This window comes from Coregonus lavaretus (assembly GCF_964263955.1).
Source record: "Coregonus lavaretus genome assembly, contig: HAP1_SCAFFOLD_228, whole genome shotgun sequence".
Classification (NCBI taxonomy): domain Eukaryota; kingdom Metazoa; phylum Chordata; class Actinopteri; order Salmoniformes; family Salmonidae; genus Coregonus; species Coregonus lavaretus.
Window position 1 is genome coordinate 1 of NW_028164795.1, and position 20068 is coordinate 20068.

A 20068-nucleotide genomic window follows, 5' to 3' on the forward strand; every position below is an offset into this window, starting at 1 on the left:
TCTTAACTAGCCTGATAACTCCAACATGTCTGATATGAACATTGACATAAACCCTCTACATACTTGAGTTTCTCCAGTCTGCAGTGTGGATCCTCCAGTCCAGCAGAGAGCAGTCTGACTCCTGAGTCTCCTGGGTGATTGTAGCTCAGGTCCAGCTCTCTCAGGTGTGAGGGGTTTGACTTCAGAGCTGAGACCAGAGAAGCAAAGCCTTCCTCTGTGACTAGACAGCCTGACAGCCTGCAAAGAGTCACATCATATTAAAACCACACTGCTATTCTTTGGTGGTGAAAATAGTGGCAGTATATTTTTTTTCACCGTTTAGAAATGAAAGCACTTTATGTATCTATTCCCCCTATTTGAAAAAGTCATAAGTATTCTGACCATTTGACATATAGTGTATTAAAGTTGTCAAAAGTTGAGTATTTGGTTGTGAACTCATTGGTTGCATTTGCAGTTTGTTTTGGTTGTGTTTTGGGTTATGTTTTGCCCGATAGTAACTGAATGGTGGATGATGACTGGAGTAATTTTCTGTCTAAGTGAGTAGATAACATGTTTCTAAACACTACTGAATGAATCCTGATGATGCCATGATTAAGAAAAATCATGAATGAATCATGAATAATAATGAGTTAGAAAGTTACAGAGGCTACAACAAAACATGCTAACCTCTCACCATTACCAATAACAGAGAGGGTATGATCCTTGTTCCTCTGTAACTTTCTCATTCATCATCATCACTATAAGTGAATATGTCCAAATTATTATGACTTTTTCAAATGGGAGAACTAGATACATAAAGTGCTTTCATATCTAAACAGTAAAACAGATATGTATGAAAATACCCTCAAATAAAAGGTGACATTATATAATGTAGCCTAATATGAAACATTATATCTCAAATCCAAAATGCTGCAGCATAGCGCCAAATGTAAAACTGTAAGCTTCACTGTCCAAACACATATGGTGTGGACTATGTGTGCCTGGTAAACACATGTGGATCTGGTGATCAGTTATCACTTGTTGACCAACTACAGGAATACTGACCTCAGAGTCTCCAGTTTACAGTGGGGATTCCCCAGTCCAGCAGAGAGCAGCTTCACTCCTGAATCCTTCAGGTCATTGTTACTCAGATCCAGCTCTCTCAGGTGTGAGGGGTTTGACTTCAGAGCTGAGACCAGAGAAGCACAGCCTTCCTCTGTGACTAGACAGCCTGAAAGCCTGCAAAGAGTCAAATCATATTAAAACCACACTGCTATTCTTTGGTGGTGAAAATATATTTTTTAAACATTTTCAGATACATCAGAGTCCTGAAACCTGCCATATCTATTCATATATGTATATATACACTACCAGTCAAAAGATTGGACACACCTACTCATTCAAGTTTTTGTTTAGTTTTTTTAAAACTATTTTTACATTGTAGAATAATAGTGATGATATCAAAACTATGAAATAACACATATGGAATCATGTAGTAACCAAAAAAGTGTTAAATTAATCCAAATATATTTTACATTTGAGATTTTTCAAATAGCCACCCTTTGCCTTGATGACAGCTTTGCACACTCTTGCCAATCTCTCAACCAGCTTCATGAGGTAGTCACCTGGAATGCATTTCAATTAACAGGTGTGCCTTCTTAAAAGGTAATTTGTGGAATTTCTTTCCTTCTTAATGTGTTTGAGCCAATCAGTTGTGTTGTGACAAGGTAGGGGGGGTATACAGAAGATAGCCCTATTTGGTAAAATACCATATAATGGGAAGAACAGCTCAAATAAGCAAAGAGAAATGACAGTCCATCATTACTTTAAGACATGACGGCCAGTCAATACGGAACATTTCAACAACTTTGAAAGTTTCTTCAAGTGCAGTCGCAAAAAATATCAAGCACTATGATGAAACTGGCTTTCATGAGGACCGCCACAGGAATGGAAGACCCAGAGTTACCTCTGCTGCAGAGGATAAATTCATTAGAGTTACCAGCCTCAGAAATTGCAGCGCAAATAAATGCTTCACAGAGTTCAAGTCACAGACACATCTCAACATCAACTGTTCAGAGGAGACTGTGTGAATCAGGCTTTCATGGTCGAAATGCTGCAAAGAAATCACTACTAAAGGACACCAATAAGAAGAAGAGACTTGCTTGGGACAAGAAACACGAGCAATGGACATTAGACCTGTGGACATTTGTGCTTTGGTCTGGATTTTTGAATCCAACCGCCGTGTATTTTTGAGACGCGGTGTGGGTGAACAGATGATTTCCGCATGTGTATTTCCCACCGTAAAGCATGGAGGAGGAGGTGTTATGGTGTGGGGGTGCTTGGCTGGTGACACTGTCTGTGATTTATTTAGAATTCAAGGCACACTTAACCAGCATGGCTACCACAGCATTTTGCAGCAATACGCCATCCCATCTGGATTGGGCTTAGTGGGACTATCATTTGTTTTTCAACAGGACAATGACCCAACACACCTCCAGGCTGTGTAAGGGCTATTTTACCAAGAAGGAGAGTGATGGAGTGCTGCATCAGATGACCTGGTCTCCACAATCACCCGATCTCAACCCAATTGAGATGGTTTGGGATGAGTCGGATGGCAGAGTGAAAGAAAAGCAGCCAACAAGTGCTCAGCATATGTGGGAACTCCTTCAAGACTGTTGGAAAAGCAATCCAGGTGAAGCTGGTTGAGAGAATGCCAAGAGTGTGCAAAGCTGTCATCAAGACAAAGGGTGGCTATTTGAAAAATGTAAAATATAAAATATATTTTCATTTGTTTAACACTTTTTGGGTTACTACATGATTTAATATGTGTTATTTCATAGTTTTAATGTCTTCACTATTATTTTACAATGTAAAAATTGTAAAAATAAAGAAAAACCCTTGAATGAGTAGGTGTGTCCAAACTTTTGACTGGTACTGTATATAAATTAATTAATGTATCATTATTAACAGTAGAAAACATGTTTCTAAACACTACTAAATTATTCTGTGTGTGTGTGTGTGTGTGTCCAGTGTGTGTGTGTTCAGTGTGTGTGTGTCTGTCCAGAGTGTGTGTGTATGTGTGTGTGTCCAGTGTATGTGTGTCCAGTGTGTGTGAGTGTGTGTGTGTGTGTCCAGTGTGTGTGTGTGTGTGTGTGTGTGTGTGTGTGTGTCCTGTGTGTTTGTGTCCTGTGTGTGTGTGTCCAGTGTGTGTCCAGTGTGTGTGTGTTCATTGAATGATACAGGAATACTGACCTCAGAGTCTCCAGTTTACAGTGGGGATTCCCCAGTCCAGCAGAGAGCAGCTTCACTCCTGAATCCTTCAGGTCATTGTTACTCAGATCCAGCTCTCTCAGGTGTGAGGGGTTTGACTTCAGAGCTGAGACCAGAGAAGCACAGCCTTCCTCTGTGACTAGACAGCCTGACAGCCTGCCAAAGAGTCATATCATTTTAAAACCACACTGCTATTCTTTGGTGGTGAAAATAGTGGCAGTATATTTTTTCTACATATTGAGATACATCAGTGTCCTGAAACCTGCCATATCTATTCATAAATTAATGTATCATTATTAGAAATTATCATAATATTGCTTGTAGAGAGAAACATGTATAGTACAAATATTTTAGTAGACTGACCAGACCAGTTTAAAAAGCAGTATCAGTCAAAAGTCAGACAGTGAGGTATCAGATTTAGATTGTATTGAGTATACAGTCCACACCATATCTATTTTGACAAAGATAACATTTTAAATGTGGCTCTATACTCCAGCATTTTGGATTTGAGATTAAATGTTTCATATGAGGTGACAGTATATAATGTCACCTTTTATTTGAGGATATTTTAATACATATCTGTTTCACCGTTTAGAAATGAAAGCACTTTATGTATCTACTCCCCCTATTTGAAGAAGTCATAAGTATTCTGACCAATTCACTCATAGTGTATTAAAGTAGTCAAAAGTTGAGTATTTGCAGTTTGTTTTGGGTTATGTTTTGCCCGATAGTAACTGAATGGTGGATGATGACTGGAGTAATTTTCTGTCTAAGTGAGTAGATAACATGTTTCTAAACACTACTAAATTAATCCTGATTACATTTTTACACGTTAGTCATTTAGCTGACACTCTTATCCAGAGCAACTTACAGTGCATACATTATTTATTTTTTTCATACCCCCTGTGGGAAACGAACCCACAACCCTGGCGTTGCAAACGCCATGCTCTATCAACTGAGCTACATCCCTGCCGGCCATTCCCTCCCCTACCCTGGGCCAATTGCACGCCGCCCCATGGGTCTCCCGGTCGTGGCCGGCTACGACAGAGCCTGGATTCGAACCAGGATCTCTAGTGGCACAGCTAGCACGGCGATGCAGTGCCTTAGACCACTGCGCCACTCAGGAGTAACTGAATGGTGCTATGATTAAGAAAAATAATGAATTAATTATTAATAATAATTAGTGAGAGAGTTACAGAGGCTACAACAAAATACGCTAACCTCTCACCATTAACATCAAATAAACGGTGACATTCTGTAATGTCACCTAATATGAAACGTTTTATCTCAAATCCAAAATGCTGCAGCATATCGCCAAATTTAAAACTGTAAGCTTCACTGTCCAAACACATATGGTGTGGACTATGTGTGCCTGGTAAACACATGTGGATCTGGTGAACAGTTATCACTTGTTGACCAACTACAGGAATACTGACCTCAGAGTCTCCAGTTTACAGTGGGGATTCCCCAGTCCAGCAGAGAGCAGCTTCACTCCTGAATCCTTCAGGTCATTGTTACTCAGATCCAGCTCTCTCAGGTGTGAGGGGTTTGACTTCAGAGCTGAGACCAGAGAAGCACAGCCTTCCTCTGTGACTAGACAGCCTGACAGCCTGCAAAGAGTCAAATCATATTAAAATCACACTGCTATTCTTTGGTGGTGAAAATAGTGGCAGTATATTTTTTCAACATATTCAGATATATCAGTGTCCTGAAACCTGCCATATCTATTCATAAATTAATGTATCATTATTAGAAATGATCATAATATTGCTTGTAGAGAGAAACATGTATAGTACAAATATTTGAGTAGACTGACCAGAGCAGTTTAAAAAGCATTATCAGTCAAAAGACAGACAGTGAGGTATCAGATTTAGATTGTATGAGTATACAGTCCACACCATATCTATTTTGATAGAGAAGCTAACATTTTAAATGAAAGCACTTTATGTATCTAGTCCTCCTATTTGATGAAGTAATAAGTATTCTGACCAATTAACTTATAGTGTATTAAAGTAGTCAAAGTTTAGTATTTGGTCCTAACTCGTTGGTTGCATTTGCAGTTTGTTTTGGTTGTGTTTTGGGTTATGTTTTGTCCGATAGTAACTGAATGGTGGATGATGACTGGAGTAATTTTCTGTCTAAGTGAGTAGATAACATGTTTCTAAACACTACTGAATGAATCCTGATGATGCCATGATTAAGAATAATCATTAATAATAATGAATGAGAAAGTTACAGAGGCTACAACAAAACATGCTAACCTCTCAACATTAACATCAGTGAATATGTCCAAAATTATTATGACTTTTTCAAATGGGAGAACTGGACACATAAAGTGCTTTCATTTCTAAACAGTAAATCAGATATGTATGACAATACCCTCAAATAAAAGGTGACATTCTGTAATGTTGCCTAATATGAAACATTATATCTCAAATCCAAAATGCTGGAGCATAGCACCACATTTAAAACTGTAAGTTTCACTGTCCAAACACATATGGTGTGGACTATGTGTGCCTGGTAAACACATGTGGATCTGGTGAACATTTATCACTTGTTGACCAACTACAGGAATACTGACCTCAGAGTCTCCAGTTTACAGTGGGGATTCCCCAGTCCAGCAGAGAGCAGCTTCACTCCTGAATCCTTCAGGTCATTGTTACTCAGATCCAGCTCTCTCAGGTGTGAGGGGTTTGACTTCAGAGCTGAGACCAGAGAAGCACAGCCTTCCTCCGTGACTCTACAGCCTGACAGCCTGACAGATAGATCATCATGATTTCACAAACTGTTAATTTAACACCAGTAGTGTAGAAGGACATTTGCAGATGCATTTGGTTTATTCTCTCAAACAACATATAGATTCATCTTCCGTCTCCTAGAATTGTATGGTCATATTGTTATACTAATATGAACATCAATGTGTTGATTCAGTAAGTTTTTCAATGTAATATTATATATTATATACATATTACAATAAATATATTTCTCTAAACTGAATATTTCTTCCTGATGATTAGTACTTAAATGTCATTTTATGTACTCACAGAGCAGCTCTGGAAGCTTTGACCACTGGCAGCAGCCTCAGAAGACCTTCCTCTGATCTGGAGTATTTCTTCAGGTCAAACACATCCAGCTCCTTTTCTGAAGTCAGCAACACAAAGACCAGAGCTGACAAATGTGCAGGTGAGAGATATTGTTCTGAGAGACTTCCTGATCTCAGGTAGCTTTGGATCTCCTCCACTAGAGAATGGTCATTCAGTTCATTCAGACAGTGGAACAGATTGATGCACCTCTCTGGAGAGGGATTATCCCTGATCTTCTCCTTGATGTAATTGACTGTTTCTTCATGGCTCTGTGAGCTGCTTCTTGTCTTTGTCAGTAGACCTCGTAAGTGCTTCTGATTGGACTCCAGTGAGAGGCCCAGAAGGAAGCGGAGGAACAGGTCCAGGTTTCCCGTCTCACTTTGTAAGGCTTTATCCACAGCACTCTTGTAGAAGGTAACTTTACGCTTGTGTCTGATCCTCACAGAAAAGTTGGTGGCCGTTGATTGAGGTTCATCCATTAGATTCTCATTGTTGTTGATGAATGAGAGGAACACATATACAGCAGCCAGAAACTCCTGAATGCTCAGATGCACGAAGCAGTACACCTTGTCCTGGTACAGCCCATATTCCTCTTTAAAGAGCTGTGTGCACAATCCTGAATACACTGAGGCTTCATTGACATCAATGCCAGCCTCTTTCAGGTCTTCTTCATAGAAAATCAGATTTCCCTTCACAAGCTGTTGAAAAGCCAGTTTTCCCAGTGACAGAATGCTCTCTTTATTCCAGTGTGGACCTGTCTCTTCTTTCCCAAGATACTTTTCATTCTTCTGTTTGGTATGAAACTCCACAAGGTGTGAGTACATCTCAGTCAGAGTCTTGGGCATCTCTTCTGTCTTGTCTGTATTCAACATGTGTTCAAGGACTGTTGCAGAAATCCAACAGAAGACTGGAATGTGGCACATGATGTGGAGGCTCCTTGATGTCTTTATGTGTGAGATGATTCTACTGGCCAGGTCCTCATCACTGAATCTCTTCCTGAAGTACTCCTCCTTCTGTGGGTCATTGAACCCTCGTACCTCTGTCACCTGGTCAACACACCCTGAAGGGATCTTATCTGCTGCTGCAGGTCGGGTAGTTATCCAGAGGAGAGCAGAGGGAAGCAGATTTCCCTTGATGAGATTTGTCAGCAGAACATCCACTGAGGTTGACTTTGTGACGTCACAACAGATCTTGTTCTTCTTGAAGTCTAGGGGCAGTCGGCACTCATCCAGACCATCAAAGATGAACAGAACTTTGTACTTGTCGTAGTTGGAGATTCTTGATTCTTTGGTTTCCACTGAGAAGTGATTGAGAAGTTCAATGAAAGTGTGTTCATCCCCGTTCATCAAATTCAGCTCCCGAAAAGGGAATGAAAATACAAATTGGACATCCTGATTTGCTTTTCCTTCAGCCCAGTCCAGAATGAACTTCTGCACAGAGACTGTTTTTCCAATGCCAGCGACTCCCTTTGTCAGCAAAGTTCTGATAAGTTTGTCTTGTCCAGTTAAGGGTTTGAAGATGTCGTTACATTTGATTGCAGTCTCTGCTCTTGCTTGTTTCCTGGTTGTTGTCTCAATCTGTCTCAGCTCATGTTCATTATTGACCTCTCCTGTTCCACTCTCTGTGATGTAGAGCTCTGTGTAGATCTTATTGAGAAGTGTTGGGTTTCCTTGTTTAGCGATCCCCTCAAATACACATTGAAACTTCTTCTTTAGATTAGATTTGAGTTCACGTTGGCAAATCACAGCAAGCTCATCTGAATGAAGAAATAACACAGAGGATATTAATATTACGTCTGTTTTAATGCCTACAGTATTGTAGGACTGTTATAATTTTTTAAATTGTAATAATTTATTAGCTTAACTGACTGTATAAATGTGTAAATGTTTTCATAATGCATTACAGACTGGTGTGACTGATTTATATCATTATTGGTATTACTGATGGTATCATTAATGTTCTCTCTCTCTCTCTCTCTCTCTCTCTCTCTCTCTCTCTCTTTTTCTCTCTCTCTCTCTCTCTCTCTCTCTCTCTCTCTCTCTCTCTCTCTCTCTCTCTCTCTCTCTCTCTCTCTCTCTCTCTCTCTCTCTCTCTCTCTCTCTCTCTCTCTCTCTCTCTCTCTCTCATTCTCTCTAACTCTCTCTCTCTCTCTCTCTCTCTCTCTCTCTCTCTCTCTCTCACTCTCTCTCTCTCTTCTCTCTCTCTCTCTCTCTCTCTCTCTCTCTCTCTCTCTCTCTCTCTCTCTCTCTCTCTCTCTTTCCTCTTCTCTCTGTCTAAATTAATCAACACAACACATCCCTGCTGCTACTTGATGAGGTCACTAGTTGTTGTGTTAAGGCTGCTACAATATCACTGAGTTACACAGCTACTTTGGCTGTACTTTAGCTACAGCTTTTAAATGTTCTAAAACAGCATTCAACATGAGGCAGACAGCTCTTACTTTTCTCCAGTGTGTCAGCAAGCTCCTTCTGGTTCATTTTCCTCAGGACGTGCAGTGTGATCTTCAGAGCCCCTCTCTGGCACTGCTCTCCTGCTTCTCATCTTCAGCGTCCACCACTTCCTTATCCTGCTTCTGACTCTCAAAGCGTTCTGGGAGTTCTGGACTAAGAATCCTCTTGAACCTCTTCAGCTCGTTCTTCACAAATGTCATAATATTCTCTTCAAGCAACTGAAATAAATCAAGTAAATAAGTTAAGCAAGAGACTAAATGCCTTCTCATTAACACATTAATGAATGATTGACAGATCAACTTTACTTGAGGTAAACAAAAACAAATGTACATAACAGGACCACATACACTGAATATGGAGGCCAGGTCTGTTTGATGACTCTGGGAAGACTGACCACTGAGAATCTCTGTTTCTGATCTCTCCTGTTGGTTTCTGTGGACAAAACATGAGATTACATCTCCTCATCCAGGGGGTGCACACACACACACACACACACACACACACACACACACACACACACACACACACACACACACACACACCCACACACACAAGGAGGGAATGTAGTGTTTGTTTAATATTGTTTTAGGACTGTGAAAATGGAAAAAAGTATTAGCCTATGGATTATGAAAACTACCAAAATAAATGGGAAAATGGGAGAGGAGAAATGACTAGAGATAGTGTTGTTTAACTCACTGACCATGACCCATGAGTTCTTCTTACCTTTGTTCAGTAGAAAAGTCTCCCTCTCTAAACTTTATAGGAAGATTCATAGACAGGTCACTCTTCATGGACACACAGCTGGGGACAGGGGAGGCTGGTCTCTCCTGCTTGATTGGGCTTCAACACAACAGAGACAAACATTACGTCTCTCATCTACTCTGAACTCAGATGGGGAAACATAACAAGAGTTTCATTCTAAAACGCTATATATCCATTTTCAGAAATGTTCGTAAATTAGCTTCTATTGTTTAAAGAAATTATCAAATAAATGGTTGTGTTTTTTCACTAGCTAATCATGGCATGGTGTTGTTCAATGACAGGTATGTGTTTGATTAAAATCAATCACTTAATGGCTTCATTTCAGAGAGACAAATGTTTTTTTGCAAAATGCTATATATCTAATTAACTCTCAGAGAAATAAGTAGTAATGCTATATTTTACACAGTTAAATGTAACAAATAACTACATTTTTTATAAAGAACTGTACAAATGATACACTTGTGACATCAATATTTAAATATTGTAAAATAATAATTCAATACAGTAATATGAGATCTGCATATAAATCATTTACATTTGACATTTTAGTCATTTAGCAGATGTTTTTTTCCAGGGTCTGGTATCCCAAAAGCATTTTAAGGCCAAGTACATCTGCATTGCTTGCTCTTGGGGTTTTAGACTGGGTTTCTATATAAGCACTTTGTGACAACTGCTGATGTAAAAAAATATATATAATTGTGGTACACATATGAAGCAGACCAGGCCAGGGTTTAGGGTTTGAGAAGTCAAATAAGTAAAAATGACATCCTTAGTTGTTGGCATTGTTGGTTAAGGGCTCGTAAGTAAGCATTTCACAGTAAGGTCTACACCTGTTGTATTAGGAGCATGTGACAAATCTAATTTGGATTGATTGATTTGTTCATTTTATAAATGTTCTGTCTTTAGTAGTTGAACACATTATTACTTCAACCTCGTGAAAGTGACAAACTGACACGTTTTCATGTTAGTCAAAAACAACTTTATATGGAAGGAGTGCCTTTGATTTGACGGCCTGCACATGTGCAGTTCGGCGTGAGACGACTGCTCGACCTGATGACATGTTTTTACGCATGACCTTCAAATTAAATCAAATTAAATTGTATGTCACATGCGCCAAATACAACAGTGGTACACTTTACCGTGAAATGCTAACTTACGAGCCCTTTCCCAACAATTTAGTTAAAAAGTAACAAAAATTAGCTAAATGAAAAAAGGAAATAGTAACATAATAAAATAATAATAATGAGGCTATAAGGAATACCAGTACTGAGTCAATGTGCAGGGGTACCAGGAAGTTGATGTAATAACTAGACTATATACAAGGAGTACCAGTACTGAGTCAATGTGCAGGGTACCAGCTAGTTGAGGTAATAACTAGACTATATACATTTACATTTACATTTTAGTCATTTAGCAGACGCTCTTATCCAGAGCGACTTACAGTTAGCACATACATTATTTTATCGAACCCACAACCCTGGCGTTGCAAACGCCATGCTCTACCAACTGAGCTACATCCCCTGCCGGCCATTCCCTCCCCTACCCTGGACGACGCTGGGCCAATTGTGCGCCGCCCCATGGGTCTCCCGGTCGCGGCCGGCTACGACAGAGCCTGGATTCGAACCAGGATCTCTAGTGGCACAGCTAGCACTGCAATGCAGTGCCTTAGACCACTGCGCCACTCTATATACAAGGAGTACCAGTACTGAGTCAATGTGCAGGGGTACCAGGTAGTTGACGTAATATGTACATGTAGGTAGGGGTAAAAGTGACTAGGCAATCAGGATAGAGATTACATCTCCTCATCCAGGGAGTGCACACACACACACACACACACACACACACACACACACACACACACACACACACACACACACACACACAAACACACACACACACACACACACACACACACACACACACACACACACACACACACACACACACACACACAGGGAGGGAATGTTGTGTTTGTTTAATATTGTTTCAGGACTATGAAAATGGAAAAAAGGATTGGCCTATGGATTATGAAAACAACAAAAATAAATGGGAAAATGGGAGAGGAGAAATGACTAGAGACAGTGTTGTTTAACTCACTGACCATGACCCATGAGTTCTTCTTACCTTTGTTCAGTAGAAAAGTCTCCCTCTCTAAACACTATAGGTTGATTCATAGACAGGTCACTCTTCATGGACACACAGCTGGGTACAGGGGAGGCTGGTCTCTCCTGCTTGATTGGGCTTCAACACAACAGAGGCAAACATTACATCTCTCATCTACTCTGAGCTCAGATGGAGAAACAAGAGTTTCATTCCAAAACGCTATATATCCATTTTCAGAAATGTTGGTCAATTAGCTTCTATTGTTTAACGAAATTATCAAATAAATGGCTGTGTTTTCTCACTAGCTAATCATGGCATGGTGTTTTTCAATGACAGACATGTGTTTGTTTAAAATCGATCACTTAATGGCTTCATTTCAGAGAGACAAATGTTTCTTTGCATTTTCTGGTAGGGTTTTAGACTGGGTTTCTATTTTAGCACTTTGTGACAACTGCTGATGTAGAAAATGTCTTCTGGGAATGCATATGAAGCAGACCAGGCCAGGGTTTGGGGTTTGAGATGTAATGAGAGATAAAAATGACTTCCTTAGTTGTTCATTTAGAAAATGTTCTGTCTTAAGTAGTTTAACAAACTGACACATTTTCATTTTAGTCAAAAACAACTTTATATCGAAGGAGTGCCTTTGATTTGACGGCCTGCACATGTGCAGTTCAGCACAAGACGACCATTAGACCTAATCAATTAACATTCATTGAGTCACCTCTGGTCGAGAAAAAATTATTTTCCTGGTACATTCATTGTCAGATTCATCAACCAGCAGCGAGCACTCTGCCTTCTCGAACAAGTAGCCAACTCAGCCCCCATAAAAAGCTTGTGCCGTCAGCGGCAGCGAGTACTCTGCCTTCTAGCGCAAGCCAGGGAATGTTGAGGTACATTTGCATGATGTCATTTATTGGCAGGCTGGAAGATGCACTCTTGTCTTATCTATTCCGAGGTTATTTACTCCCAATATCAGATATTAAGATTATTTTCTATAATGCATGTATACTAGGGTTGAGGTTAGTGCATCTGACTAGTGATTATTTACCCGGGGTTCAACACCTGCTATAGTCACTATTTTGTTGCTCTTCCAAAAGCAACACAGGCCTAATACGAGATATATAGCTAACTAAAGTAATGAGTGAACATCTTAGAAAATCATGGGACATATAGTCTTTGGTTGCATGCTATTTTATGTTAATCATACTGATGCTTCGTGGTCATATGCTGCCATCTATAGGAAATATTTAGCAATTAAAAGTGATTAATTCAAGTACAGACATTGGTGAGGCAGTTGAGAATAGAGTGTTTTTTTCTTGTTAATTCCTTAGATCAGTCTCAAACCTGCCCCACCTATCCGACGCCATTTTCTGGACTTTCACCTAGAGGTGAGTAGGTCACCCAGTTCAAACCACATTTGAAAAATTAAATAAATGTGTCTTGTTTATCAAGCGTTCTGCCTTGCAATAATAAATATCATAAAATAACTAATAACAACAAAAAAAGCAAAATGCGTAAACAGGTTTTGATTAACAAAATTATCAAAATGCTATTTAATACTATAATTGCATTTACTAACATAATATTATTACTAAAATAGTTTCTAAAAGTGTTCTAGGCTACCCTACCCTTAAGGCTGAAGTAGGTAATACGTAGGGTAAGAGTTTCTGTATAGCACTTTGTGACATCTGCTGGTGTAAAAAGGGCTTTATCAATACCTTTGATTGATTGTTAGGTTTAGGGTTTTTATGGCAAAAAACAGTATTGTTTATAGCTCTCTTGCGCCTCCCTGTGGCCGTCTGTGGTTACTACATAACTCATTCTTGACACTTGCTAGGCTCATAATCTGAGGAAGCAACTGCATCCGATCTACAAATCCATTAGCTAGACCACCCGATTAGACAACAATCACCCCATTAAACCCATTTGGTTTGCAACTCAGTGAACCTGTGCAGCATTCGCTCAAATTTGATGCCTACTAATAAAGATTTCGATGCATATCAAATTACCCAGGGGCCATTTAGAAACAACAAATCAAAGAAAATATGTTATTTCTTAATTAAAAAATGTATACCGGCTGTTTAAATCGGCCACCTCTTCAAAAAGAGGACAGGGACATGTGTTTTGTTTAGGTTGTACACCTTTTTCTGAAAACATGGTTAACCATGACCAGAAACTGTTTAACGTTTCATGGCTTTTCGCCAGCCATCGCTAGCGCTATGGGTTACCACAAGGTGTACACAGGTGAACTGTGAGCCATAAGTAGGCGTAACGTTGTTAATAATAAGTTACCTGAGGTAAACCTACAGGGTTAACGCTCACCAAGTAGCCGTAACCTTGTTAATAATAAGTTACCTGAGGTAAACCTACAGGGTTAACGCTCACCAAGTAGCTGTAACCTTGTTAATAATAAGTTACCTGAGGTAAACCTACAGGGTTAACGCAGGCAGGTCTCATTGATAACAATAGTGAAGCTGGCATTGTGACGCAGAACAATGGGCTGGGAATAGAATGTTCCGAAGGCGAGTCGGTGTCACGGAGCTCAATAGAACTAATAGGAGCTGGTAGGGTGAAAAATGCCCTAAAATAAGGCCTGTTTTTTCCCGATTACTTCATAACCAGGGAGAGAAGGTAATATTATGAAACTGGGTTCCATGGCGGATGCAATGAACTAATTTTATCAGAATAAACGTTGTAAAAAATGTAACTTGAGGCGCCCCGAAAATAATATTCAAAAGTTCAGTCCTTGGACACAGAGGGGTTAAACACTAAAGTTACCGTCCATCTAGTGAAGAGAGGAGAACCGGACAGAGGGATGGTAGGTAGCCAGCATCCGTCAACGAGAGCGGGAGAAGCCCTCCACGGTATTTAACAGGTGGAAGAAACAACCAGGGAGCTCCATCGGTCCACAAGAAATGCAGGCAGCCGGTGATGATGTAGTGGTAGCTAGGATAACTAGGATGCTGCTGGTAGAGTAGCTAGCTTAGCTAGCTGTACCGACTAGCTTGGCTAACTAGCAGGTCGTTTGTCTGTCCCTCGAGGATGATGACGAATCCGGTGAACCACACAATTAAACAAGAATAGCGAGTGAAAAGGATCTGGCTACACTCATACTGTCACTGACCATTACGCAAAAAGCAAATTGAACAATAAACTTCGGTGTCTCAACACTGTAACGAACTCCGTCGTTATTCCCCAAGATCACCTCAGACCACTCTGCGCGTAACTGGACAATATGCTTGGCGCCAAACCGTACGTGGACCCGGACAGTTTCAGAATGCGGACATGAGCAGAGCCACACAATAAACTAAACCCAGTCTTTAAAGTCGGGTACATAGTAATATTCTGTTTTTATTATGTCGAACAAAAATTATTCGTTTTTTAAAAGAATATTTTGAGATCTGGGCCCATATCCAAAAAGCGTCTCAGAGTAGAAAATTGGTCCTCTCTCTCCCCAGACAGACTCATTTTAGACCACTAACCCCTAAACAGAGATACAGCATGTTGGTTGTGGTTAACACAGTGACAACTAATTCTTGAATGTACATCTGCCTCACTCTCAGAGAAATAAGTAGTACTGCTAGGTTTTACACAGTCAAATGTAACAAATAACAACATTTTTTATAAAGAACTGTACACATGATACATTTGTAACATCAATATTAAAAATTGTTTAAAAAAATGAATCCAGTAATATGAGATCTGTATGTAAAACATTTACCTTTGAATTTAGCAGATGTTTTTGTCCAGGGCCTGGTATCCCAAAAGCATCTTAAGGCTAAGTTCATCATTAGAACCTTTGTAGGAGCATTGTTAAATCTCTGAGCTGTTTCCCAAAACCATCGTTATTAACGTTGCACTTGAAAACGCTCATATTCTAACACCTGCCTCAGACCACTTGTAGAACAGCCAAGTGCGTCGTTAGATCCTTTTTTGCCCTCCCGCGTCACTTTATACACAGAAGATCTCTGCTAAACATAGAATCACATGGTTTATCCGTCTCTCTGTGACCGCCGATAAATTCAGAACAAAGTTGACTACAAATACAAAGTTGCAAATGTCTTTGCAATTGATGCAAACAAGTGACGTATAAAATGATGCTTCAAATGAAAACCGAGATGACTGCATTAAAATATAAACAGTAGGCTATAGGCCTATTTCAATCATATTGAAATACGTTTCATGTTCAATCAATTGAGTTCTATTTTGCTACTTGTAGACTACGGTCTGTAATTTCTCTCAATATATTTCATGATGTGTAGCCTAACATGTGAACAATGATGTGCCAAATCTGTGATTTAGAATAAGCCGCCTCAATACTTGCAGCCGTAGGTGCTAATATCTTGTAGTGTATTAAGAATTACGACTTTGCTAATGTTTGTTGTGATGCCTGGAGACAACACTCAGATGCCGTTGTTGACTGTTCCTGATCTGGATGAAGATGGACAAGTGGGACTGGATGGAGTATTGATGGATAAATATCCTTTTGGATTATTTGATTATTTTTCAAATGTTTTTCAATATTAGTGTGATTTTAGTATTTTGTTATGAATCAAGGGGGGAAATAGAATAATGTGATTCATATATCATTTTATATCATTTTATATATTCTTAGTTGATATTGATGTTTTAATTTGAATGTGTTGTTTTGCAAAAGATACTGTTTGGTCTTTTCTTTTCTTCCAGAAGCATTTGGGGGAATATGTAGAGATTGACATACTCAAACAAGGACAATATGAAGGGACAATATGAAAGGAGAATATGAAGGGACTGGAGGAGATGGAACAAGGAAGGTGTGGAAATGTTCCGATTACATCATCGAAGATGCATTGGAAGTCGACACTGCTGATGAGATGAAGTGTAGTGGACTACATTCCAGTGTCTGCAATGAAATATAGACATATTTGCATGTGTAATACATAATTTGTGTCATATTCTTTCTGTATTAATTTTTGTAGAATGATATTTGATGTTATTGAATACATGTGGGGATCTTAGATGTTTTTGTTTATTTCGTGGAAGCTTAGGGACATGGAGTCTAGGCAGGGATAGAGATAATCCACCATAGGGTCCGATGGGTCGACCAGCCTGAGAGTGGACATTTTGGATAGTATTTTGTTTGCTGGGGCTTTCATGTGTATTTAATGGCATCATAGTTTCAAATGCATTGATAAAGATTTATGAATTGATCTGGAGTACCTAGGTGGTTGCCTGGGGCAGAGGGGCCGTGAGAGAATTTTACTGTCTTGATTGATGGATGGATATTTGGAAAGAAGGCTGCCAGACAGGTTTTTCGCTCTCACACTCCATAAAGATTTGTTCATGTTTCATAGTAATGTATTCACACTTCATAAATATTTGTTATATTTCATAGAAAGGTATTTGCACTCCAGAGAAAATTGGTTTGGGTTTATTGTTAAAGATACTCAATAAGAGAGATTGTTACTTGTCATAATCCTATTATTTTTGTTTTCGAGACTTTTAGTTAGTCTCGAAGGGGGGAAATATGTAGTGTATTAAGAATTATGACTTTGCTAATGTTTTTAAGTGGAACCTGAGAGGATGTTTATTCAGTTTCAGAGGGAGTTGTTTTAGAGTGACGCCCCATAGAACAGAGGGAGTGTGTGTTGTAGACAGGGGATTGGACAGTAGAGGGAGCCACCCATATTTTGGGGAATATTATAAGTACTGGGTTTGAACAAAGAACATTAGAGCAGACATATTATTTTGGGACACTGCTCTCCGGATGCTCTAGACATCTGTAAACTTATGCTGAAATCTTGTGATATGAATAAAACGTATGATCAAAGCTCAGTATAAGCGGACTCCTTTGTTACAGCATAATTAGCAACATTGACTCGACACTACAAATTTGGCGACGAGTGATGAGGCGGTCTGCGTCTCTTCAGTGTTATATTCATGAGCAACTACGTGACTCTCGCTCAAGACGCCGGCTTAAGGTGAGATTTCTCACGGTCTTGTGTGTGTTTCCTTCGTCTGCTTTTGGGTGTGTGCGCTCAGGAGATGTACCGTAAAGGACCGGTGTGTGCTGCTGTTGCTTTTATTGCTGCGAACGAGGGGTCTGGCCTAACCATTCTAAATTTGTTTGCACTGGTAAACAGCGCAAAGAGGGGGGAGTATCTATAGAGTGTCTATAGAGATATTTTGCTTGAATAAGAATTCAAGAACAATCAATTGAGAGGAAGTAGGCCTAGGCATATGTATGTAACTTAGAACCGCTGTGAATCAACGGTAAGCCCTTTTATAAAGGCGACCTTTAAGGTGGGCCAAAAATCCTAATAACGCGTTAGGTGTAATTAGGTGAGTCCTGGGGACTGGAGGCCGTGGTATATTGATATTGTATGTTACCGCTCAGCTGATAGTTGACAAATTGTTTGATTGATGTGACCACTCATTTCAATTCCACAGGGATCTCGTCGTAGCACAAATTTAGCACTCAAAAATAATTTTACGGCACGGCGGAGGGAGAAATGCTAAACGTGGCCTGCTAATGATGCTTCATGCTACAAGCTAATGCTAATGCTAATGCTAAATGCTAAATGCTAATTATTCTTGCTTGATGCGGGTTATGTTCGGTATTTTTTCCTTGGTGGTCCATTGGACTGGGTCGAGCCACCAATATTGTGTTTAGATAGTTTGGGCTTGGTGCCTGATGTTTTGTGAGCTCTGTTAAGTGTTATTGTTTGTCTATAAGGGTAAAAGAGAGGAGGTATAGCAGACTGCTAACATTCTGTTGTCTGGAGTGAAGAGAGCTGAGAGAGAACTCCTTCCACTGTGAAATCGTAGTGATGAATGTACTGCGCATGCGTGTGATTTTACGACACTAGAGTAGGGGTAAATAGGTCACTCCTCTGCTACACTGTGCTGTGGGGAGGCTCAGACGAACGAAGGAACAAAAGACATAGAGATTTAGAGTCTAATGGTGTATTCTGGTTGTTACATCGGCTGTTGTTTGAAGATGAAACTGTTTTCTTGAGACCTATTGAATTGATATATTAGAGATATGTTGACGGATTAAAATAAATAAAATAAAATGACGGATTAAAATAAATAAAATAAAATATTATTGAGTTACTTATAATATTCCTGAGTTAAGTTTTTGCTTATTTTGTAGCGCAAATGTGACTGGAGGAATATTAAATGGATGAAATAACTCAGTGATTGCATAAACTACTAAATTATTGTCTGTTTCTTTGTTCTTTTGTCATATGAGAGACGATAAGAGGAACGAGGAGAGGAGAGAGAGAGAAAGAGAGGAAGTGCTGACGTGTACATCATGTGACAGGGTGTGACGCGACAAGAGGCTGCTGCACCGGATCTCGTCAAATATGTTTGGGGCGGCAGGTAGCTTAGTGGGTAAGAGCGTTGTGCCAGTAACCGAAATGTCGCTGGTTCTAATCCCTGAGCAGACTAGGTGAAAAATCTGTCGAAGTGCCCTTGAGCAAGGCACTTAACCCTAATTGCTCCTGTAAGTCGCTCTGGATAAGAGCGTATGCTAAATGACTAAAATTAAATAAATAAATAAAATAAATAAATATCAGGCTAGTGCTGTTCTGTTTACAAAGGCCTTCCCCTACAGGGTATTTGATGTTATGACAATTTGGCAGGGACTTGGCAAAAGACTGATCAATTGATGAAAATAAAAATTACATTTTGGAGTTTTTGTGCATGAGTGGGTTTGATTAGAGTTGTGTTGGGAATCGAGTACTGACATTATTATGTAAAATTAAGATAATTGGGTGCTTATTAAATAATTGGTTTATGAGTACTGTAGTGTTGCTGGATTATAGGTATTTTCTTTTTGGATTGCTCTGAAGTTGTCTACTTTCCTGTACTTTTCCTGATTGAAGGTGGTAAGATAGCCACTAATTGATAAATTAGTAAAATAAAATAAAAACATATTTTTGATTATTCGTAAATTTATTGATTAATTGTTTACTTAAAAAAAAAAAATATTATTGTTGAATATTCATATTTTTATTGATTAATTTTTATTATTTAGATTTTAATATATATTTATATATATATATATATATATATATATATATATATATATATATATATATATATATATATATATATATTAAAGGGAGGACACTATAAGCTATATATTCTAAAATAATAAAATAATTCACAATAAAGGAATATAAAAGAGTTGTTACAATGGGGAAAAAGGATATCAGGACTATGAAGGTAATTACACCTGTTGATATAGTACAAAATAGTAATCCTCTAGTTAATGGTATTGCTAGGTTATCCGGCAAATGGAACAAACGTTGGCCTGACATTGAACAACCATGGCCAGTGGAAGGGACTCTTAACCCTGATGTAATCAACATAATGAAAGTGCTTCTGTCAATTCACAAAGCAGATCAAAAGAAAGGGAAAAAAAGGGAACAA

General features: G+C 39.1%; 1 protein-coding gene across 1 annotated transcript; it reads right to left on the minus strand.

The window, feature by feature from the left end:
- Nucleotides 1-63: 63 nt before the first annotated feature.
- On the minus strand, nucleotides 64-8285 carry LOC311116618 (NLR family CARD domain-containing protein 3-like; the record flags this gene model as incomplete). The annotated part of the gene is made up of 7 exons (XM_084191681.1): nucleotides 64-237; nucleotides 1045-1218; nucleotides 3232-3405; nucleotides 4686-4859; nucleotides 5831-6004; nucleotides 6294-8155; nucleotides 8274-8285. Coding segments are annotated over 7 exons (2744 nt in total), but the record flags the coding sequence as incomplete, so codon positions are not given.
- Between the last annotated feature and the right edge of the window lie 11783 nt (nucleotides 8286-20068).